At 36.2% G+C, this 23,899-nt stretch overlaps 1 protein-coding gene across 3 annotated transcripts in view; it reads left to right on the forward strand.

Annotated features, from left to right (window-relative positions):
• FANCI (FA complementation group I) overlaps positions 1–23,899 on the forward strand; it is a 77,900-nt gene that overhangs the window by 12,009 nt on the left and 41,992 nt on the right. For all 3 annotated transcript variants that reach the window (XM_082449155.1, XM_082449156.1, XM_082449154.1), the window contains exons 4-14: positions 7,715–7,845; positions 8,289–8,445; positions 8,525–8,585; positions 10,247–10,288; positions 10,617–10,740; positions 11,178–11,263; positions 12,853–12,979; positions 17,237–17,329; positions 17,967–18,103; positions 21,471–21,651; positions 23,066–23,153. In XM_082449155.1, coding sequence (XP_082305281.1) covers positions 7,715–7,845; positions 8,289–8,445; positions 8,525–8,585; positions 10,247–10,288; positions 10,617–10,740; positions 11,178–11,263; positions 12,853–12,979; positions 17,237–17,329; positions 17,967–18,103; positions 21,471–21,651; positions 23,066–23,153 — 1,227 coding nt within the window. The remainder of the gene's footprint in view (positions 1–7,714; positions 7,846–8,288; positions 8,446–8,524; positions 8,586–10,246; positions 10,289–10,616; positions 10,741–11,177; positions 11,264–12,852; positions 12,980–17,236; positions 17,330–17,966; positions 18,104–21,470; positions 21,652–23,065; positions 23,154–23,899) is intronic.

The raw sequence follows: 23,899 nt of genomic DNA on the forward strand, positions 1-23,899 counted from the left end.
ATAAGGTTACTAAGATTCATCCATGTTGTAGCCTGTATCAGTATTTCATTCCTATTTATTGGTGAATAATATTCCATTATATGAATATATCATACTTGTCCATTCATGAGTTGGTGGACAATTAGGTTGTCTACACTTTTTAACAGTTATGAATACTGCTACACGTTTTTGTGTAGACATATTTTCATTTCTCTTTAGTAAATAAGAGTAGAATTGCAGGATCATATGGTAACTCCATGTTTGTTTGGGGACTGCCAAACTGTTTTCCAAAGCTGCTACATCATTTTACATTCCCACCAGTACTGAAATAAGGATGCCCATTTCCCACATCCTCTGTCAACACTTGTTATTGTCTTTTTCATTCTAGCCATTCTAGTGAGTGTGAAGTGGTATCTCACTGTGGGTTTGATTTTCACTTCCCTGATGGCTAATGATGTTGCGTATCTTTTCTTGTGCTTACTGGCCATTTGTATATCTTCTTTGGAGAAATGTCTATTCAAATCCTTTGACCTTTTAAAAATTGGGTTGTCTTTTTATTACTGAGTTCTAATATTTCTTTAAATATTCTGGATACAAGTCCCTTATTAGATATATGATTCACAAAATTTTTCTCTCATTCTGGTTGTCTTTGCACTTTTTTGATGGTATCCTTTGATGCACAAAATTTAAAATTTTGATGCCTACTTAATTTTTTTGTAGCTTGCGCTTTTAGTTTTATATCTAAGAAGTCATTGCTTAATCCAAAGTCACAAAGATTTGTACCTGTGTTTTCTTTTCAAAGTTTTATAGCTTTAGCTTTTAAATTTAGATTTTTGCTCCATTTTGAGTTAATTTTTGTATATGGTGTGAGGTAGGAGTCCAGCTTCATCTTTCCCCATTTTCAGTAGCACCCTTATTGAAAATCAATTGCCCATAAATGTGACAGTTTGTTTTTGGACTCACAGTTGTATTCCCTTGATCTATGTGTCTCTCCTTATGTCAGTACCACACTGTCCTGATTAGAATAGCTTTGTAGTAAGCTTTAAAACTGGGAAGTGTGAGTCCTCTAACATTTTTTTTTTTTTTAGGATTAGTTTGGATATTCTGGGTTCCTTGAGTTTCCATATGACAAGATTAGCTTGTCAATTTCTGCAAGAATGGAAGCTGGGGTTTTGGTAGTGATTGTGTTGAATCTGTATATGAATTTGAAAAGTATTGCTATCTTAATATGTCTTCCATTAATGAACATGGAATATCCTTCCATTTACTTAGGTCCTCTTTCATTTCTTTCAACAGTATTTTGTACTTTTCAGAGTACAAGTCTTACACTACTTTTATTAATTTATTCCTGAGTATTTTATTCTTTTTGGTGTGATTGTAAATGGGATTGTTTTCTTAATTTAATGTTCTCAGTGTTCATTGCTAGTGTATAGAAATGCAATAGACTTTTGTATATTGATCTCATATCTTGCTACCTTCCTGTACTTGTTTATTAGCTCTAGTAGTTTCTTCTTTGTGGATTCCTTATAAACAAGATTGTGTCATCTGTGAATAGATACAACTTTACTTCTGTTTCAACCTAGATGCCTTTTGTTATTTTTCTTACCTAATTACCCCAGTTGGAACCTCCAGTAGAATAGAATTGGTGAGAGTAATCATCCTTCTCTTGTTCCTGATCTCACAGAAATCTTTCAGTTTTTTATTATTGAGTGTGATGTTAGCTGTGGGTTTTTCATGGATGCCCTTTATCAGGTTAAGGAAGTTCCCTTCTATTCTTAGTTTGTTGAGTGTTTTTTATCATGAAAGGGTATTGGAATTTTCAAATGCTTTTTCTGTGTCTACTGAGGTGTGGTTTTTATCCTTTACTCTATTTCTATGGTATATTACATTGATTTTCATACACTGAACCACTCTTGTATTCTTGGGTTAAATCCAATTTGGTTATAGAGTATAATACTTTTTAAAATGTTGCTGGATTCAGTTTGCTAGTATTTTGTTGAGGATTTTTGCATCTATAGTCACAAGGGATACTGTTCATAGTTTTCTTAGGATGTCTTTGTCTGGTTTAGGTATGAAGATAATAGTGGCCTTGTAGAATGAGTTGGGAAATGTTTCCTCCTCTTCTTTTTTTTGGAAGAGTTTGTGAAGGGTTGCAGTTGATTCTTTAAATGTTTCGTGAATTCACCAGGGAAGCCATCTGGTTCTGGGCTTTTCTTTGTAGAAGAGTTTTGATTGCTAATTCAGTCTCTTTTTTTGTAGGTCTGTTGTGGTTTTCTATTATCTTTTTTAGTCAGTTTTCATACTTTGTATCTTTATAACAATTTATCCATTTCATATAAGTTTTGTAATTTATTGGTATACAGTTATTCATTGTATTACCTTATTCTTTTTACTTCTTTAAGATTGGTAGTAATGCCCCTCTTTCATTCCTGATTTTAGTAATTTGATTCTTCTCCCTTTTTATCTTGGTCAGTCTGAAGATTTTTCAATTTTGTTGATCTTTTCAAAGAATAAGCTTTGGATTTCTTGATTTTTCTCTATTCTTCTATTCTCTGTTTCATTTATGTCTGATTTTACTTTTATATTCTTTTCACTTGCTTTGAGTTTAGTTTCCTCTTTTTATAATTTCTTATGGTGGAAGATTGGGTTATTGATTTGAGATCTTTCTTTTTTAATATAGGTATTTACAACTATAGATTTCGTTCTAAGCACTACTTTAGCTGTATCCAATAACTTTTGGAATGTTGTGTTTTTGTTTTCATTCATCTCAAGGTATTTTTCTAATTTCTCTGTGCTTTCTTCTTTGACCCATTGGTATTTAAGATTATGTTAATTTCCACATATTTGTGAATTTTCCAGATTTCCTTCTGTTATTGATTTCTAGTTTCATTCCACTGTGGTCACAGAACATAAGTGACATGATTACAATCCTTTTAAATGTATTGAGAATTTTTTTATGGCCTAATATGTGGTTTATCCTGGAGAATGCTCCATGTGCACTTGTGAAGAATGTGTCTTCTGTTGTTGTGTGTAGTGTTCTATATAGATGTTTGTTAGATCTGGTGTGTTCAAGTCTGTTTCCTTGTTGATCTTCTAATTGTTGTTCTATTGATTATAGAAAGTGGCGGGTTGAAGTCTCCAACTATTGTTGAATTGTCTATTTCACCCTTCAGTTCTGTTAGTTTTTGCTTTGTGTATTTTGGAACTCTTTTGTTAGGTGCTTATATGTTTATAATTGTTATGCCTTGATTCTTTTATCATTATAAAATGCCCTTTTTTGTCTTTAATAGTAATTTTTGTCTTAAAGTCTACTTTTTTCTGTTATTTTTAGAGCTACTTCAGCCCTCTTTGGTTAACTGTTTTCATGGTATATCTTTTCTAAACAATTTGTATCTTTGAATCTAAATTGTCTCTCTGATTGACAGCACATAATTGGATTTTTAAAAATCTGTTCTGCCAATCTTTGCCCTTTTTTTAATAAATCTATTTATTTTATTTTATTTATTTTTGCCTGCGTTGGGTCTTTGTTGCTGTGCGCGGGCTTTCTCTAGTTGCGGTGAGCAGGGGCTACCCTTCGTTTTGCGCAGGTTTCTCATTGTGGTGGCTTCTCTTGTTGCGGAGCATGGGCCTTAGTTGCACGGGCTTCAGTAGTTGTGGCTCGCGGGCTCTAGAGCACAGGCTCAGTAGTTGTGACACATGGGCTTAGTTGCTCTGCAGCATGTGGGATCTTCCCGGACCAGGGATTGAACCCGTGTCCCCTGCACTGGCAAGCAGATTCTTAACCACTGCTCCACCAGAGAAGCCCCAATCTTTGCCTATTGATTGGAGTATCTAATCCCTTTACATTTACCATAATTGCTAAAAAAGTCGGATTGATATCTGCCATTTTGCTGTTTGTTTTCTTTATGTCGTGTTTTTTTGTTCCTTTGTTACTACCTTATGTGTTATATGTTAAGTAGGTGTTTTCTAGTGTACCATTTTAATTCCTTTGTAATCTTTTTCACTATTTTTTTTCAGTTGCTTTCTTAGTGCTTGCCTTGGCAATTAGAACTGACATCTTAACACATTATTGACTGGAGACATATCAATACATTTTTAGAGAGTGCTACAATTAACATCACCATGAGAAGTTGTTAGAGCTTGAAATTGATCAAGGGTTCATTATACAACTTATGATTGTCATTATCATTCACATTTTGCTCCGTTTGGTTTTTGCTTCAATCTTGTGTATATTATAAATGTAAAATTTTCAAAAATGACACATCATGAAATTTTGAGTGAAAAATTTTTTGGTGAATTTTATGCAGATACTTTCTCTGATTGTCCAAGTGACATATATACTAGTGTCTCAGAAGATGATAGTTCTTCAGAATATAATTCTGATTCAGACGATGTGAATAATAGACCAACAAAAAGACAAAAAACCTTAGTGATTGATTCTGATACAGAAAGTGAAAATGAAAGTCATGGTGCAGGAGAATGCTCCTTTGCTTCTACAGAAGAGTGGCTTGAAGACAACATTTTACAAAAATTAGAAGACTTTACAGGTGTGTCAGGTCTAGCTATTGAATGTAATAACCCACAAAGTGTTAGTGAAATAACAGAATTAATTTTCTGGCTGGCCAAAATAAATATCGCCGGCCACAGGCATTAGTTTCTGCAAAAATTCCCCCGGGCAATAATGAGTTAATTTATAACAATCTAGTTCAGATTAATACCAGCTTAGATTTAATAGTTATAAAACTTTGCTCTACATATAGCTTCATTCTTCCCCTTCCTCCTTTGTGCTATTATTGTCCTACAAATTACATCTTTACACATTTATTCCCACCAATGCAGATTTATAATTGTTGTTTTATGCAGGTGTCTTATAAATCAGATAGGAGAAAAAATAATTACAAAGTACATTTATACTATCTTTCATATTTTCCTATGTAGTTACCTTTACTGATGTTCTCTATTTCATGTGGATTCAGATTACTTCTGGTGTCCTTTCATTCCAGCCTGAAAGACTCCCTTTAGCATTAGGGCAGGTCTTCTGGCAGCAAATTCTCTTTTGTTTATCTGGGAATGTCTTAATTTCTCCATTTTGGAGGAATAGTTTTTCTGGCTATAGAGTTCTTGGTTGACAGTTTTGGAGGGATAGTTTTTCTGGCTATTGAGTTCTTTCAGTACTTTGACTATGTTATCCCATTTCTGCCCTTCAATGATTTTTTTAAATGAGAAATCAGCTGTTAATCATATTGAGTACTCCTTTTACCAGATGAGTTGCTTCTCTCTTGTTGCTTTCAATATTCTCTTCTTGTCTTTAACTTTTTTATTTAACTGTACAGTTCAGTGGCACTAAATGCAATAATTGCTCTATCTAGAACTTCCAGTATTATGTTGAATAGAAGTGGCAAAAGTGGGCATCCTTGTATTTTTCCTATCTTACGGAAAAGTTTTCAATCTTTACTTATTGAGTATGATGTTAAGTGTGGGTTTTTCACATATGGTTTTTTTTATGATGAGGCATCTTTGATTTTGATAGTTTGCTATGGTATATCTAAATGTGGATCTCTTGGGTTTATCCTGTTTGGAGTTCTTTGAGCTTCTTGAATGTGGGTTTTGTTTGTTTGCTTTGTTTTTTGTTTTTTTGGCTGCACTGTGCAGCTTGTGGAACATTAGTTCCCCGACCAGGGATTGAACCTGGGCCCTCGTCAGTGAAAGCGCGGAGTCCTAACCTCTGGACTGCCAGGGAATTCACTGAATGTGTAGATTAGTGTTCTCATTAAAATTGTGAAGTTTTTGGCCATTACTTCTTTCTTCTCCTTTCTCTCTTTCCTTTCCTTCTGGGACTTTCATTATGTCTATGTTGGTATTCATGGCGGGATCCCGCAGGTCTCTGAAGCTCTGATCATTTTTCTTCTTTTTCTTTCTGTCCCTGAGACTGGATAATCTCAATTGCTCTATCTTCAAGGTCTCTGATTCTTTCTTCTACCAGATCAGATCTCCTGTTGAGCCCCTCTAGTGGATTCTTCAGTTCAATTATTGTACTTTTTAATTACAGAATTTTTATTTGGTTCTTTTTTATAATTTCTATCTCTTTATTGATATTCTCTATTTGGTGAGACATCATTCTTTTATTTTCCTTTAGTTCTTTAGACATGGTTTCCTTTTGTTCTTTGAACATATTTAAAATAGCTGATTTCAGTCTTTGTCTAGTAAATCTAATATCTGGGCGCTCTCAGGGACGGTTTCTATTGATTCCTTTTTTTTCCTGTGTATGGACCATACTCTTGTTTCCCTGTATGTTTTTTATTTTTTGTTGCTGAAAACTGGACATTTTAAATGATATTTTGTGGGAATTCTGGAAATCAGATACCACCCCCCTCCCCCAGATCTGTTGTTGCTGTTGTGGTGTTGCTTTTGTTTTTATAGTTGTTCTTCTGAACTAATTTTGTAAAATATGTACTGTTTGTTGTGTATGGGCACTGTTCTATGTGGCCACTGAAGTCTCTGTTTGGTTAGCTTTGTGGTCAGCTAATGATTTGGCAAAGATTTCCTTTAAAATGCCTGGAACCAGTGAGTTTCCCAGCCTTTGCTGAGGGACCCTGTGCATGTCAGGTGCACACCTTCAGTTCTCAGGCAGGTAGCTTATAACTCCTGCTTAGCCCTTCTGCTTGTGCAGAGCCTCAGGATCAGCCAGAGGTGAGAGATTAGGGTTCTCTTGGGTGTTGCCTGGCCATACACACAGCCCTTTCCATGTGCACAACCCTAAGTATTTGCATGGCTTTCTAGGTTCCCAGGAATATGTCAGAATGTTTCAAAGTCCTCTATGCACCTTTCTCCAGGCTTATATTTTAAGTTCTTTGGTCAGCTTGTTGCATGCCCAACTGTTATTGCTATCCAGGCAGCTGAAAAAGTAATCACTTGCAACTGGTTTAGACAAATGCCCCTGGTAAAAGATTGCACTGGGCGAGTTCTAAGTCAGGTCAAGTAAAGACAAGTCTTGCGAGTGAAAATTTCTAGGGAATAGCCAGACAGGTCAAATAATGACAGTAATCTGGGAATTGGGCTTTGGTGGAGCTCCAATCATATTCTGTCCCCTCCAGAGGCTGCTAGACTGATGGCTTGTACCATGAGTGTGAACTGTTGGTTTTAAAGACTACTGGACTGGTGGGGGTAGGGGTTAGGAGGTGGAATGAGGGCATGTTGAAACACAACAGAGCTTGCTATTCTGTCTTAGATTCAGCTGTTTATCTTAAATAAACTCTCCCTGGATTGTTGCAAGTCTGGTTAATTTCCAGAATTCTGAACAAGTTGGTTTTCACTATTTTTGTTAGTGTTCTAGTTGCTTTTATGTCTTTATTACTCTACATTCCTGCTGACATCAATCAGTGATGATGTTTTGAAGTGAAGTATGTTAAAGGCACTTAATTTGGGTTTCTGGATCCCAGAAAAGCTCTAAAGTATATTAGAAGGTGTTCCTTCTTCTGCACTATAAAATTATTTTAAAAATTAATGACATGGGTGGAAGTAGAAAAGGTAATGTTTCAGTTTTCTGTCTAAATTAAGCACTTTTTCAAAGCTCCTAAATATTGCTGTTCTAAACACCATAGTAATAAGTAGTTTGATAATTCTGTTTCTATATTCAACTACAAAGCTGTTTGTTTTTCCTGTTTACCCTTCAACCTTGTAAGAATTCTTCCTTTTTTCTTTCTTTGTTTCTGTACCACCTGTTTAAAACAATAAGGTTTCCCCTGTTCTGAGGAAGCTGGAGCTCTTAGGAGACTTAAGATATACAGTTGTTGTGTCCAATTGTTGGAATCAGGGGATTTGCAGAAAGAAGTAGCATCTGAAATCATAGGATTACTAATGCTGGAGGTGAGATGGAAAACAAAAACTTTTGTGGTTTTGGGTGGATTTTGGGGGGTTTGTAATTTGTTGAGGGAGGGAAAACTTAAGTGTGCCAAACCTACCATAGCTCCTATTTATGAATAAGAACTACTGTTATAAAACAAAATAGTTGATGGATGAGCCATAAACCATTTAGATGTTTACGTTACATTTCTGGTATCATGGACATGTATCTCTTTGAAGAGTTGGCGTATTTGAAAACATCAGGGAACTGGTGGAAGATCCTGATCTGTGAAATCCTTTACAATTATAAGTTTATACCAGAGCAGAATGATTCCCTGAACCACTTATAGGACCAGTTCTAGGTTTCAATGCCAGTTCTATTAATTCAGCAAAAGAGTATTTCCTAGAAAGAGATATCAAACATTTAGATTTCTGCTTAACATTTTTTTAATCCTATGAACTTTTAGGTTCACAACTTTCCAGGAGCATTATTGGTTGAATTAGCCAATGAGTTTGTTGATGCTATCAAAGAGGGCAACCTAACGAATGGAAAATCTTTGGAGCTATTACCCATCATTTTCACTGCCCTTGCTACCAAAAAGGAAGATCTAGCTTATGGAAAAGGTAATTTTCTTCCAATCTTAGTGGCTTTTACTCTCTTCACTGAATTAAATTTATTCCTCAGTGTATTTTGCATTTCTAGGTGAACTAAGTGGGGAAGAATGTAAGAAGAAGCAGTTGATTAACACCCTCTGTTCTGGCAGGTGAGTCTTTCTTATTAATATGTAGAACTTTCTTAGGACTACAAGTGACCAAAAAAAGAATTATCATTTATTTTAGGAATTTATACCACTCAAGTTTTTAGTCCATTTTGGTTTATGGTCTACCACTATAAAACCATTTAGTCTGTGATGAATTTTTGAGATAGATTATTTACTGTATTCTCTGTTCTAAGACTATACATACAGTTTCTACTTACTTGATTCTCCATCTTAACACAGCAGTTTATCCCTATAGCAGTATTTGGAGTCCCAAGGTCCTTGGGGCTGGAAAGTCACCCTACCACTATCTTTTATAGTTTTTTGAGGGAGTGAGATGTATAAGTGATGATTGTATCTTTAAACCAGAAATATGAGAATCTACCCTAAGGAGAAATTGCAACATAGAAAATCTTCATACATGAACATTCAACACAGAAATTTGTGACCAACTTAAGCATACAATAATAGAGATATGTAAGTTATGGTATGTAAGCTATGTATCAGTAAGTTAAGGTAGAGCCACTCCATGTAACTTATACCCATTAAAAATGAAGTATATAAAGACATACATCAAAGATGAAAAATTCTTACTATATATATATCTCTGTGTGTGTATATTTATAGTAAGAAATCCTTAATATATATATATATTTTTTTTTAATTAATTATTTTTGGCTACATTGGGTCTTTGTTGCTGTGCGTGGGCTTTCTCTAGTTGCGGTGAGCAGGGGCTACTCTTTGTTGTGGTGTGCGGGCTTCTCATTGCGGTGGCTTCTCTTGTTGCGGAGCAAGGGCTCTAGGCACGCAGGCTTCAGTAGTTGTGACTCGCGGGCTCTAGAGCACAGGCTCAGGAGTTGTGGCGCACGGGCTTAGTTGCTGTGCAGCATGTGGGATTTCCCGGACCAGGGCTCGAACCCGTGTCCTCTGCATTGGCGGGCGGATTCCTAAGCTCTGCGCCACCAGGGAAGTCCCTTACAGAAATAATTTTAGGCGTGAATCAGCACATGTATATTTATCCATTTATTTGTTTTTAATTACACAAGAGTTTATTCATTACATTGTAATATACCTTTCATTTTTCATTTAACACATCTGTTCATGTCAGCATATACCACTTTACATCATTCTTTTTAATAGTTCCATAGTATTCTGTTAAAATATTTGGCTAGTGTCCAATTGTTAGATTATTTGTTTTTTGCCGATAAATAATATTTAGCTATTTGGTTTTTTGCTATTATAAAAAGTGTTGGAATTAACATCCTTATATGTCTAGGTGACCTTTTATAAGCATGTACATGGGATATATTTCTAATAGTAAGTTGGGTGGGTCTTTGGTTATGTGCATTTTTAAAGTTGATAAGTAGTATTGCCAACTTGTCTTCCCAGAAGGATTATATCAGTGTACATCCCCTAAAACAGTATGTGAAGTACTTGTTTCGCAAAATCTCACCAGCACTGAATATCATCAGAGTTTGATTTTGCCAGTCTGATAGGTTAAAAGCTGTTATTTCATTGTTTGAAATGTCATTTCTTTGATCTTGTTTCCCAGTGGTACCAAATCAAACTTGAACTGGCCCTAATTTTTTCCTCCTTACTAATTTTACAAAGTAATATGTCAGTAAGTTTAAATGACATAAACTTTCTTTGTCAATTTCTTTAATCAGATGGGATCATCAGTATGTAATCCAACTCACCTCCATGTTCAAGTAAGCATCATCCTTCCCTTTTCTTTTTCTATCCTGCTATGAGAACTTACCTACTAGAAACTGAAATGTAGCAAGCTCAAATACCACTGTTCCCCAAATAAGAATATCAGTACCTCTGTTTTCTGTTACAGAATTTGCCCCACTCTTTTTTGCTTTGATTTCTTATTTAAAGTATAACTTAATGATTTTTTTTTCCAAGATAACTTTGGTTAGGTAAGGTTATTGGTCCCCTTTAAGGTTCTGCATTAGAGAAAAATCAAAAGAGGTAGTTATAGTGATCTAGTATCTCCCAAATTAGGCTCTGATCTTTAGAATCTTTGATCCACAGGGATGTCCCTCTGACTGCAGAAGAGATGGAAATTGTGGTGGAAAAAGTGTTGACGATGTTCTCCAAATTGAATCTTCAAGAAATACCACCCTTGGTCTATCAGCTTCTGGTTCTCTCCTCAAAGGTATAAGTGAAAAATTTGCTCTTTTAACTCTGGTGAAATGACCAGTTAGTACCATTCAGCTTATTCATACTCTTGTTTTATGTACTAGGGCATAGATGCTTTTATTTCATGTATGATGATTTGATCTAGTAAAAAGGTCATGGTCCTCAGCCAATGTAAACATACATTATCTCTTGTAGTACCACATTTTGTGTGTGTGTGGTAGTAAAAGGGATAAAGATCTCAGAAAGGGTGGACTATAGGCCCCTTAAAATCTGATATTAAGATGTATTTCAAACTCAGTTTCAACATGGAAGTGTTCTATAAATTCTTAGTGTGACTCTAGGTTATAATTTATCTATTTAAATTCATACTTGAAAATCCTTCAAGCTGAAAAGAACTTTAAGTTCAACTTGCCCTTTATGGGGAGACCTTACTTATTTTGTATTTTTTTTCAGGGAAGCCGGAAGAGGGTTTTGGAAGGAATCATAGCTTTCTTCAACAAGCTAGATAAGCAACACAGTGAGGAACAGAGTGGTGATGAGTGAGTAATACAGTATAGAAATAAAATCATTTTTCCAAATTCATCTTATTGTTATCTAACTGTTCAGTCCGTACCTTCACCTCAGCACAGAATTTCCCTAGTCCCCTTAGCTGCTCAGTAATAAAATTAAAAGAATAATGTAGTCTCTTCAACTCTTTCATTTTAATCTTTCCAGGAAAACAGCAATAATTGTTCTGTAAGTTGCAAGCTTAAGAGCTATTTAAGTGTTTACTCTGTGCCAGAAACTATTTGGCCCTAGGTCTACAGTGATGAACCAGTCAGACAAGGTTCCTGCTCTCATGGAGATATTTCAACGAGAAGAGAAAAGAAAATAAATAACAAAAATATTAGAGTGAAAAGTGTTATGCATATATTTCAAATGGATGATGTGATAGTGACAGCATAGCTACTTTAGGTTGAGTGGTCAGGGAAAACTTCTCTGAGAAGGTGCTATTTTAACTGAAGCCTAAATGATAAGAGCCACAATATATAGATCAGGAAAAAGCACATTCTCAGTTAGTGGAACAGTTAGTGCAAAGGCAGGACACAGCATGATGTGGCTGAAAAAGAGGATTTTTTTTTAAACAGATATTTACAGAGTGCTTGCTCTGTGCCAAGTGCTGTTCTAAGCACTTTAAACCTTACGGCAACTCTGTTTTGCCTCTGTTTTATGCATGTAGAAACCAAGGCACAGAGAGATTAAGGAATTTCCAAGGGTTATGTAGCCATAAATTGGTGGACCTGGGATTTGAATTCAAGCAGTTTGGCTGCAGAATTCGTGCTTTTAATCCTGTTTCAGCTTACTGCTTCTAATCTGGAATAACTTTTAGTTATTTGGCTTGAGCCATTGATTAGAAGGTGGTCTTGTATACTGAGTTAGGAAAGACTGACAAAAAGCAGGTTTAGGGGGAAATAAGTTCAGTTTTGACCATGTAAGTTTGAGATGTATATTAGTATCCCATATGGAGGTGTTGAGCAGGCAGTCTGGGGTTTTAAGGAGAGGTCAGGACAGGAGATACAGATTGGAAAGGACTAAAGCCTTCGGACTGGATAGGGTCACCTAGGGAAATCGTGAAGAGAAGAGAAAGAAACCCAAGATTGAGCTCAGAGGCGTTCACCATTTAAAGGGAGGATGAGCCAGCACAAATAATTAAGAGGCCAGTGACAATGCCCCAGAAGCTAAGAGAAGAAAATGTTTCAAGAAAGAAGGGGTCAACTGTGTCAAATCTGCTGAGGCTTTAATTAAGATGAGACTTGGTTATTGGTTTTGACAGTGTAGAGGTCATTTGATTATTCTTGCAAGGGCTACAAATAGCATTGGAAGGGAGGTTAGGGAGGGGACAGAAGCCTAATTGAATTGAATTGAACTGGGAAGAGGTAAAGAAGTGGAAATAATGACTATAGACAGTTCTTTCAGAAAGTTTTGTAAAAAGGAGCAGAGAATGAGACAGTAGATTTTGTACTTTGTGCCTGCCTCCAGTGAACATATTAGTTCAGCTTGAGTTTTTCTGTTTGTTCATATGAGCATATGCACTGTTGGTTGTCTCTTTCCCAAACTATAGCTCATACCGTTCTGTTGAATCTTTTAGGCTGTTGGATTTTGTTACTGTACCATCAGGTGAACTTCGTCACGTGGAAGGCACCATTATTCTACACATTGTGTTTGCCATCAAGTTGGACTGTGAACTAGGCAGAGAACTACTGAAACTCTTAAAGGTAGCCCCACACTCTTAAGGAGATCCAGGATCTCTTTATGAAACAGGGATGTTTGAACTCAAGCCTCTTTTATGCCAGTTAATGACAGGAAACAAATACATAGAAATATTGTAGAATGACCCTGGGTCTAGAGGATCTCTTTTTTTACTTTGAAAGTGGAAGATATATGATATCACTACATTCTTAAGCAAGTTCCGTTTTAAAACCATACCTTAAGTGTTTTAGTGTTTAAAAAGAAAAAAAAAGGTGAAGACTGTTCAGCAGGAAACTCAAAATTTAACCTTAACTCCATTATTATATGAGCTTCAGTCTTGACGTCTGTTTCCGTATTTGTGAATTGGGGAACTTGCCTATTTCTAGTACTATATTGTGGGGTTTTGTGAAGCTAAGTCATTCATCATTAAATATTTGTGAAGTAGTAAGATAAAAATTAGCAATGTTTTGAACTCTTTTTAAGTATTTTGCTACATTTACCTTATCTCACTTTCTCACAAGTATAGATTTTTTTCTGAACCATTTAAAAGAAGAAATCATGACACTTCGATGCCTGAATACTTCCACAGATGTCTCCTAAGAATAAGGATTAATACCTTTTCATTGAGTTTTTTGAAGCATCCAGCCCAGTTTTCTCGTGTCTCTCATTGTCAGATTTGTCTGTTTCCTCATGATTAGATAAAAGTTAAACATTTTTGTCAAGAATATGTCATAAGTGATGTTGTATACTTTCTCTTGTTGGGGTCAGCAAGCTTTCTGTAAAGGGACAGACACTAACTATTTTAGGCTTTGCAGGTGATACAGTGTCTGTCGGTGCTACTCAGCCCTACTGTTGTAGCAAGAAGGCAGCCAGAAACAACACATAAATGAATGACTGTGGCTGCGTGCCAGTGAAACTACATGGGCACTGCAATTTGAATTTTATTTAATTTTCGTGTGTCACAGGATAGTATTCTTCCTTTGATGTTTTTTTTCCCCTCAACAATTAAAAAAGTGAAAATCAGTCTTAGCTCATGGGCTGTACAAGAATAGGTGATGGGCTAGATTTGTCCCAGAGGCTGTAGTTTGCCAACCACTATTCTATTGCATTATGTCAAAAGGCTCATAGTATCAGGCAGTCTTAGCCAAATCATTTGATCAAGACAATGACCATCAGTTTTCTTCATTTGCAAAGATATATGTTTCCCTTTGTAATTAGAAAGTAATCCATGGGATCATAATTCGAGGCATGCGAAAATTCTTTTCCTCAGCAACCTTTCACACAGTAGATTTTGTTTTCCCGTCTACTGATGATTCGTGGCCTAAATCACTAATTATACTGGGAGTTACAAAATGGTAGAATTAAGATTAGAAATTTTTTTTTTTAAATGTTAGCCGCTATTGATTAGCTTTTTCCTCCTAACGACATTTATTCTTTTTTTTAAAATTAATTTTATTTTATTTATGGCTGTGTTGGGTCTTCGTTTCTGTGCGAGGGCTTTCTCCAGCTGTGGCAAGCGGGGGCCACTCTTCATCGCGGTGCGCGGGCCTCTCACCATCGCGGCCTCTCTTGTTGCGGAGCACAGGCTCCAGACGCGCAGGCTCAGTAGTTGCGGCCCACGGGCCCAGTTGCTCCACGGCACGTGGGATCTTCCCAGACCAGGGCTCGAACCCGTGTCCCCTGCGTTGGCAGGCAGACTCTCAACCACTGCGCCATCAGGGAAGCCCAAGATTAGAAATGTTTAATTCTGTCATTCCTTCTACATTATTAGCTGGTTTTCGTCTGTGAAAAGAGCCACCCCCCCATTTTTTTGGATATTGTTATGCAGCCATAAACCTTTTAAAATTCAATCTACTCGTATGCAGTACCCAAAGTGACCCATATTTGGCTAATTGGATCCTTGAGGTAGGCTTATGTGTCCTTCTGACATGGCCCCATTAGTCTTTGAGCACTTCTGTGGCATAAGCTATCCAAGACACACTTGTACTTTCCTTACCCCATCCTGCTTTCTCTAAGGAGCCTTGGGTCCCTTTTGTAGGAAAGGATATTTAAAGACCATGATGTGGGAACTAGCCTTTAAAGCTCCTTTGTCTTCTCTGTATCTGTTCACTCTTCTTTTTATTTAGGTTTACAGTAACTATATTATTGATCTTTTCAAAGAACCAGCTTTGTTTATCGACTGTTTTATATTTGTTTGTTGGTTTTCTGTTTTATTCATCTTTGATTTTATATTTATTCCTTTTTTTAAAATTAATTAATTAATTTGTTTTCATTTTTGGCTGTGTTGGGTCTTCGTTGCTGTGCACAGGCTTTCTCTAGTCGGCGAGCCAGAGCAACTCTTCATAGCAGTGCATGGGCTTCCCATTGTCGTGGCTTCTCTTGCTGCGGAGCACAGGCTCTAGGCGCGTTGCGGAGCACAGGCTCTAGGCACGCGAGCTTCAGTATTTGTGGCACGCAGACTCAGTAGTTGTGGTGCACAGGCTTAGTCGCTCTGCAGCATGTGGGATCTTCTGGGTCAGGGATCGAACCCGTTTCCCCTGCATTGGCAGGAGGATTCTTAACCACTGCTCCACCAGGGAAGCTGTATTCCTTTTTTTCTTCTGTTTCTTGTCTATCATTTCTTTCAGGGCTCAAAGACCTATTTTTTAAGCTTTATTGAGGTACAATTTACATAACATAAAATACACCCATTTGGGGCTTCCCTGGTGGCACAGTGGTTAAGAATCTGCCTGCCAATGCAAGGGACATGGGTTCGAGCCCTGGCCCAGGAAGATCCCACATGCCATGGAGCAACTAAGCCCGTGCACCACAACTACTGAGCCCACGTGCCACAACTACTGAAGTCTGCGCGCTTAGAGCCCGTGCTCCACATCAAGAGAAGCCACGACAATGAGAAGCCCACGCACCACAACGAAGAGTAGCCCCTGCTCACTGCAACTAGAGAAAGGCCGCGCACAGCAACGAAGACCCAACACAGCCAAAAAAAAAAGGAAAAACAAATACACCCATTTTAAGTGTGTAATTCATTGATTTTTCATAAGTTTACCCAGTTGTGCAACCATCATCATAATTCAGTTTTAGAACATTTTCACCACCTTGTAAGATCCTTCATGCCTGTTTCTATAGATTTACCTTTCCTGATTTCATATAAATAGAATCATACAATATGTAATCTTTTGTGTATGGCTTCTTTCATTTAGCATAATTTTCGAGGTTTATCCATGTTGTAGCACTTACAAGTCCTTCATTCCTTTTGATTGTTGAATAGTATTCCATTGTATAGACATATCCATTGTTTAGCTGTTCACCAGTTGATGGACATTAGAGTTTTTACTTTTTGGCTATTATGAATAATGCTGTTGTGAACATTCACATGCATGTCTTTGTGTGGACATATGTTTTCATTTCTCTTGGGTAGATACCTACAAGTGGAATTTCTGGGTTATGTAATACATTTATGTCTCTCTCTCTATATGTATAATGTTTTTCTTTTTTTCTTGGCCATGCCGTGTGGCATGTGGGATCATAGTTCCCCGACCAGGGATTGAACCTGTGCCCCCTGCAGTGGAAGCACGGAGTCTTAATCACTGGACCACTGGGGAAGTCCCATATGTTTATAATTTAAAGAAACTACCAAATTGTTCTCCAAAGTGGCTACATCATTTTACATATCCGTCAGCACTGTATGAGGGCTCCTGTTTATCCACATCCTGGGCAACATTTGTTACTGTCTTTTTTTTTTTTTAATATACCTATTCTAATAGCTGTGAAACAATATCTCATAGAGGTTTTACTTTGCAATTCCTTAGTGACTGATGATAATCGAACATCTTTTCATGTGCTTATTTAGCTCTTCTAATATCTTTGATGAAATGTCTATTCAGATCTTTTGCCCATTTTTTGATTGTGACTTAAAGAGTTTTAAGAATGCTTTGTATATCATGGGTACAAGTCCTTTATCATGTATGTAATTAGCAAATATTTTTTTCAATCTGTGGCTTGTTTCATTTTCTTAATGGTGTCTTTTGAAGCACAAAAGTTTTGATTTTTAATGAGATCCAATTTATCAATTTTTTTCTTATATAAATTATGTTTTTGTTATTGTATCTAAGAAATCTTTAATCCAAGGTCTTGAAGATTTCCTACTGTGTTTCCTTTGAAAAGTTTTATAGTTTTAGCTCTTATATTTAGGTTTCTGATCCATCTAAGGACTTGCTTTTAAGTAGAATATGTTATACTTTTAAGATGTAAGTTATGACTCCTTTTTGGTTTATCTGTTCTAGGCAGGACAGCAAGGAGATTTCAGTAGTAATATATGTCCTTTCAGCATTGCCCTCTTCCTCTCTGTAACAAGAATACAAAGATATGAGGAACAGGTATTTATGAATGACTTTTTGGTTCCTTCTGTAGTTGATAAAGTGTACAATAGCCTGGTTTTTTTATTATCTTTTCCTGAACAATTCCACTCCCACCCTGCCAGCAGCATATTCCCCTATAAGAATGTAAGCCCACACTGTGCGGGCTGCTTGACTTCTTCAGATACTTGGTTTATACCTCCACTTCCTATTTTGTGGTAAGCCAGGTGGTGAGATGGGAATAAGAGTGGAAACATCACACAGTCCAAGTAGCAAGAATGGGAAGTTTAGCTGGATATTCATTGCTGTTGTATTATGTTGTAGCTTTCTAAGAAACTGTCCCTGATCAACTTGAAATTAATGAGAATATGTTATTTGAAAGAATGAAAATATAAAATCCTTTACCCTTTTTTCTCATATGTGTTTCTCTGGTTGTGGGTAATATTGATTTTTAGCCCTTTTTCTCTCAAGGAAGGCCTGTCTTCAGCTCTTTTAAGTTCCCACTGAAAGTCATAATTTTTGTATCATACTCATCAGTGAAACAGTTGTCATAGGGATATGAGTGTATGGCAGCAAGTAGGAACAGTTACAGGGTTAAGATTCTGTAGTATGGACTATCATTTTTTGCTTCATTTTCCTATTTCTTTCATTATATTAGGTATTTGACCTTTTAAAGTCTTTGGTTATAAAAAGCTTTAAGGATCTTCAGCTTCTCCAAGGCTCAAAATTTCTTCAGAATCTAGTTCCTCATAGATGTTGTGTTTCAACCATGATCTTGGAAGTGGTAAAGAATAGGTAAGTTCATGAACCTTAAGGTTCATAGGGTATTTAGTGTTAAGATCAGAAGATCCTTGAATCCCAAGGCCTGAGTTCTTGGCCACCTTGATAGCAAGGATACAAAACTGAAGTAGGTACCTTTGCTCCTTTCATGCTATTACTACTCTATTGGCCTGAGTCTTCACTGGCTTTTTAGGTGAGTAGAAAACAAGAGTTTTATTTACTTAAACTGTTGGAGTTTGGGACTGATGGATGGAATTGAATTAGCAGTTTTAGACAATTAAATTAGCAGTTTTAGGCAAATCCATTTTAAATCAAATTGAAAAAACTGGTAACCATCCTGGTTGTTACTTTCATGTTTAATGTTGTATTTCAGAATATACGTTAGCTGTTATAACAGTCTTTACTGTGTCATGCTTTGTCTGTGGTTTGTCTCCATGGTTTGCTATTATTAGCTCTACTGACATACTTTGTGTTTACCTGCAGATACTTAGAGGTGCAGAACATTAATGTACTAGGAAAAAAAATCACCTACGAACCAATACAACTTCCAGGTTATACTTACTCCCCTATTTACCAATCATGTATGAGCTCTTTCATGTTACAGATAAACATTTTGTAGCAAACCGACTACAACTGTCTCCTCCCTCCAATATGGGAACTTTAGCCCACAGCACACACTATTTCTCCATTTCATTCTTTTTTTAAAAAAAATTTAATTAATTAATTAATTAATTTCTTTATAGCTGTGTTGGGTCTTCGTTTCTGTGCGAGGGCTTTCTCCAGTTGCGGCAAGCAGGGGCCACTCTTCATCGCAGTGCACGGGCCTCTCACTATCGCGGCCTCTCTTGTTGCGGAGCACAGGCTCCAGACGTGCAGGCTCAGTAATTGTGGCTCACGGGCCCAGTTGCTCCACGGCATGTGGGATCTTCCCAGACCAGGGCTTGAACCCGTGTCCCCTGCATTGGCAGGCAGATTCTCAACCACTGTGCCACCAGGAAAGCCCCTCCGCTTCATTCTTTTTAAGATTATTAACAGACTATACTTATTTAGACTTCATAATTTTACTGGTTTCTTTGTTTACATCTATCTTTTGAACCTCATACTTTTCACTTGGAAACATGCCATAAGTATATATTTTTTGTGGTAATCCTTTCTGATATGGTTTGTGGATAGTAAAATTTTCATATCTGAAAATGTCTTTGTTTTGCTCTTCCACTTGAACAATAATAGTTGGACCAGGTTTAAAACTCTGAGTTTATAATCAGTTTTACATTGTCTTTTTGCATCTAGCATTGCTGATGAAAAGTCTGATGGTTATCTGATTCTTGTATTATTTTAGATAATCTGTTATTTTTCTTCATGGGAACTTATAAGACTTTATTTTTATACTTGATCGTCTGAAATTTAACACAATTTGTGTTGATGTAAGTTCCTTTTTAATTCATTTCTGCTTGGTAATTGGTGTGCCCTCTCACTGTAAGGAGTCATGTCCTTCCTAAACTCTGTAATGATTTTCTTCTTTTATTTGCGTACTGTCTCCCCTTTTTCTCTCTGTTGTCTATTAACTGTTGGAATTTCTTGATCTGTGTGCTGTATCTCTTAATTTTTCTTTCATGCTTTTCATATTTTTGTCTTTTTGTGTCAAGTTCAACAGAAATTCCTTAGCTCACTCTTCTCAATAATTATTTCTTCAGCTCTGCCCATTTTATTCTTAGGTCCATTTATTGAGTTTTTCACTCTATCCATCATGTTTTTTATTTCCAAAATTTCCAATTGGTTCTTTTTTTATAACAGTTCATTTTTTGTTTCATGCTATAATATTCTTTCTTATTTCTCTGAGAATATTCATTAGACTTTTAAAATCTTCTGTTTGTTCCATTAACCTTTTCCCTTAGCGATTAGTTCTCTTCGTTGAGTTTGGTGCTTCTCTTTCATGGTGATATTGTTTTCTTGTATTTGGTGGTTATTGCTTATCTCCGTATTATTGTTTTTGATATTCCCCATTAGTTTGTCTGAGAGTGCTGTATGTTTTAACACATTCTACCTCTGTGACTTGAGGATAGTGGTAGGATGTACCAAGGGCTAATCTTCTAGGTGTGGCATCGCCCTAATCCTCCAGCATGTTGTCATCCTCTCAGAGTGCTGCTCTGCCTCTCAGGCCCAAGCTCCTCTATGCACAGATCCCATCTAAGGACAAGCCTCATGGTTGCTTATTTCTTGGCATAAACTGCAGATGCAGTGAGGTCTTGGAGAAAAAGGTAGAGAAGGCTGCTGTGTACCAAACTGTTCATGCACAAAAGTTGCCCCAAGGTTCCTTCCAGTTCCCAGTATATCTGCCTTTGGTATCTGCTTTTGGAGGCACCCCTTCATTTTACACTATGTGTTCTGTGGCTTCCTTCTTATATTATGTTCACTTTTTAAGGATTCTTCATAATTTCTAGAGAGTCAAAAACACCTCGTTTTTCCACATTATCATGGATTGTATGTATACACCACATACAGACATTCGCACACAGGTATATGTATCTTTTCTGTCATTTGTAGGTATTTGGGGTGGGAAGAATGGAGCATGTGCTCAGTCTATTATCTTGATCCCAGATCTCCAGAGTGTGACTATTATTAAAATCTGTCAAAGTGTTATGAGAATCTGTTCACAACTATCTCCTTCATTCTTTAATGCAGCATTATAATTTGTTGCTGTTTAGCAGGTAGATATAATGATATAAAGGTTATTATAAACATATCATTTCCACTATAGTGGGTAACATTAAGTGGTATAAAATCACCAAGGATTCTACTGCTTTACAAAGGCTATTTGTAGTTTCAGCTCATGCTTTTGAAACCCAGTCATTCATCAATTCATACTATAGATATGAATATGATATAAATATGAATATAAGTATTCCTACTGTAATTATTTACTTAATGCCTTCTATATGCCAGCCATTGTGCTAGGCTATATGGGTAAAAATATGACTACAGTGTACTCTCCATCGTAGAGAGTCTCAGTTTAGAGAGGGAGGAAAACTTGTAAGCATATGTATAGTGTAAGTGTTGTTATTGGCATGAGGGGAATAGAAGCAGCAGCAGTTAACTTCTAGTCATGAAATCTTGAATAGAAATCTCTAATGGTCAGTACATTGAGATATTCCAGTTTCTTCCATATGTTTTTTAATGTTCTGTAGTTTTTGGATTTTCTCGGTGTTCTGTCGGTAGAGATTGCTTGCCTGCCATTTGCATTACTGTTCATTAAGAAATTCAGAATTCATGTGGAGTGTTGGTTATCCAGGTCAAGTTTGGGAAATATGTAACATGGCAAAGAATATAGAGGTAAGGTATTTTACTAAGTTTTTCTTCTTAACTAAACTTTGTTTTCTTGCAGTGTTCATAGTTGGGATCATATTACTCAGGGCCTGGTAGAACTTGGCTTCATTTTAATGGATTCCTATGGGCCAAAGAAGATTCTTGATGGAAAGACTATTGAAGCCAGCTCAGGTCTTTCTAGAATGCCAAACCAGCATGCATGTAAGCTGGGAGCTAATATCCTGTTGGAAACTTTCAAGGTGAGACTCTAGCAACCATTCCCTAATTTTGTTAAATTATATTATAAATAGGGCATTAACTTGGGAGTTTGGGGGACAGGGCAATTTGAGTATGTAGCAGTTTCCCAGAACAGAGATTGGGATAGTAATTGAAACATTATAGACCCAGTTTGATGGAATACTTACTTTCTCACTCTTTATTTATATGAGATTTTCATTTATTCTAATTTCTGTTCTTCCTGACCATTTCTTAGAAGTTTGAATATAAGTTAACTCCCTCATGATTTCCTCTTCTTCCTCTAGCAGTAAATCATTTCTGGGTTTTTTTAATTCCCTTATACAAAAAATAATCTTTTAGGTTGCTGTAGAACATCAAGCTTGAAGAATCATGCTTACTGGTTCATTGTTTTTGAAGAACCAAAAATGGGGAATTTACACTCTTTTAATTCATTACCATATTATGACTATCATCTCAATCTTAATTTCTGAAATAGCTTTCAAAAATTCATTTCAAGTTAAAAAAATCATATCTGAGACTAAACAAATTTGCTTTGCTAGTGATTTCTCTAAGACATCTTCTTTACATTCAATTGTTCACTGTATCTACACACCAAAAGTATCTGCTGAAAATGTTATTTGGAGGCCAATTTAAATGTAAATCTGATGTTCTGATCCATAACTATGAAGTGAATGCCATATAATAGTCCTTGAGAGTTGTGTATTAGATACATATGACTCTCCTTAACCATAATCTGATTAAAAACATTCTTAGAATAAGAAAATGGTTTTTGTTTTTAAATTAATCTTTTTTAAAACTAAGAAGGTTCCACTTGATTTCACACAGATGTTGGCTTTGTCAAGGTATCTATAGAACATAGAATTTACTAATAATCAAATTATTAGTCCAAGGTCTGAAAGAAATTAGTCTGTACCCCAAAGTTATCAAGTTCAGGTATGAAATTTAACTAAAATTCAAGTAAAAATTCAAAACAGGTCGTTTTTTAGGCAATTGCTCTGCTTGTAGAAAGTGAGGAAGGGCTTGGTGAAGATTTTCTAGGTTTTCAGAAATTTTCGTGGGCTTTTAAATTTTAAAATAAAAGTTGTGCATACTGTCAGGAATATGGACATTGGCATGTTATAGATACCTAGGTAGAATTATTCCTGTTTGATGCTGGACCTTATATGTGGCAGTACTTTCATATGATCTCTCTTTTAGGCTAATAAAAGTTTGCCCTGCTAATGAATTGTCTGAGCACAGAAGGAGGGTAGAATTGAGTGATTCTTTCCAGATGATTCACATTATATTTGTCTTTGAAATAAACAGTCCAGTTTTACCCATATTCAAACTGTTCTTTAATCTGCCTAACATGCATTGATACAATTGTAAGCTGAAGGTCACCAAGGAATATTTTATTGGTTCTTCTGTTCTTTTTAGATCCATGAGATGATCAGACAAGAAATTCTGGAGCAAGTCCTCAACAGGGTTGTTACCAGAGGATCCTCCCCCATCACTCATTTCATAGGTATTGAACTTTGGAAGGGTGGATAAAGTTGTCAGGAACATTTTTATTTAAATGTCAATGCTTTTGGTCCTGGAAAAAAAATTTAATGATACAGTAGATTGACATCTTTAATGACATCTTTGATTATGATGCCAGTAAAACATAAATGCATTTATATTGTCTATGGTTGTCAAGAAGGAAAGGAGCATATAACTAACGAGTGAAACTTCTGTCTTGCATCAGCTTTCTCTCTTTTTTGTTTGAATACTTCTCAGGTGAGTGCTGTCCTTCTGCTATCACTCATTGACCTCCCGTTCTCTTAACCCTTGACATTCTGACTTCAGTACTGGTCTCTTTGGTGACCTCTGAATGTTTGGTTCTTTTAATACATATATCCTAATGCCTAAATCCACTGGTCTTATCTTAATCACCAACTTTCTTAATTTCTCTATCATTCTGTACTGTTTACAACTCCCCTGAAGTTGATAACTGTAATAATTTGCATCTTATCCTGCCTATGATCAGTTTTTCTTTCTTCTTTAGTGATTCCTTTTCTTTCTTCTATCCTTAAATGTCAGGGTTCTCCAAAGCTCTGTACTTGACACTTCATTCTACTTTTTTTCTTTCTTTACAGCTTTACTGAAGTATAATTGAGGTATAACAATGTCCACATATTTAAAGTATAACAGTTTGATAACTTTTGACATATGTATACACGTGCGAAACAGAAAGTATCACCACAGTCAAGATGAACATACCTATCACCC

This window comes from Balaenoptera physalus, assembly GCF_965194825.1.
Source record: "Balaenoptera physalus genome assembly, chromosome: 2".
NCBI classification, from domain to species: Eukaryota; Metazoa; Chordata; class Mammalia; order Artiodactyla; family Balaenopteridae; genus Balaenoptera; species Balaenoptera physalus.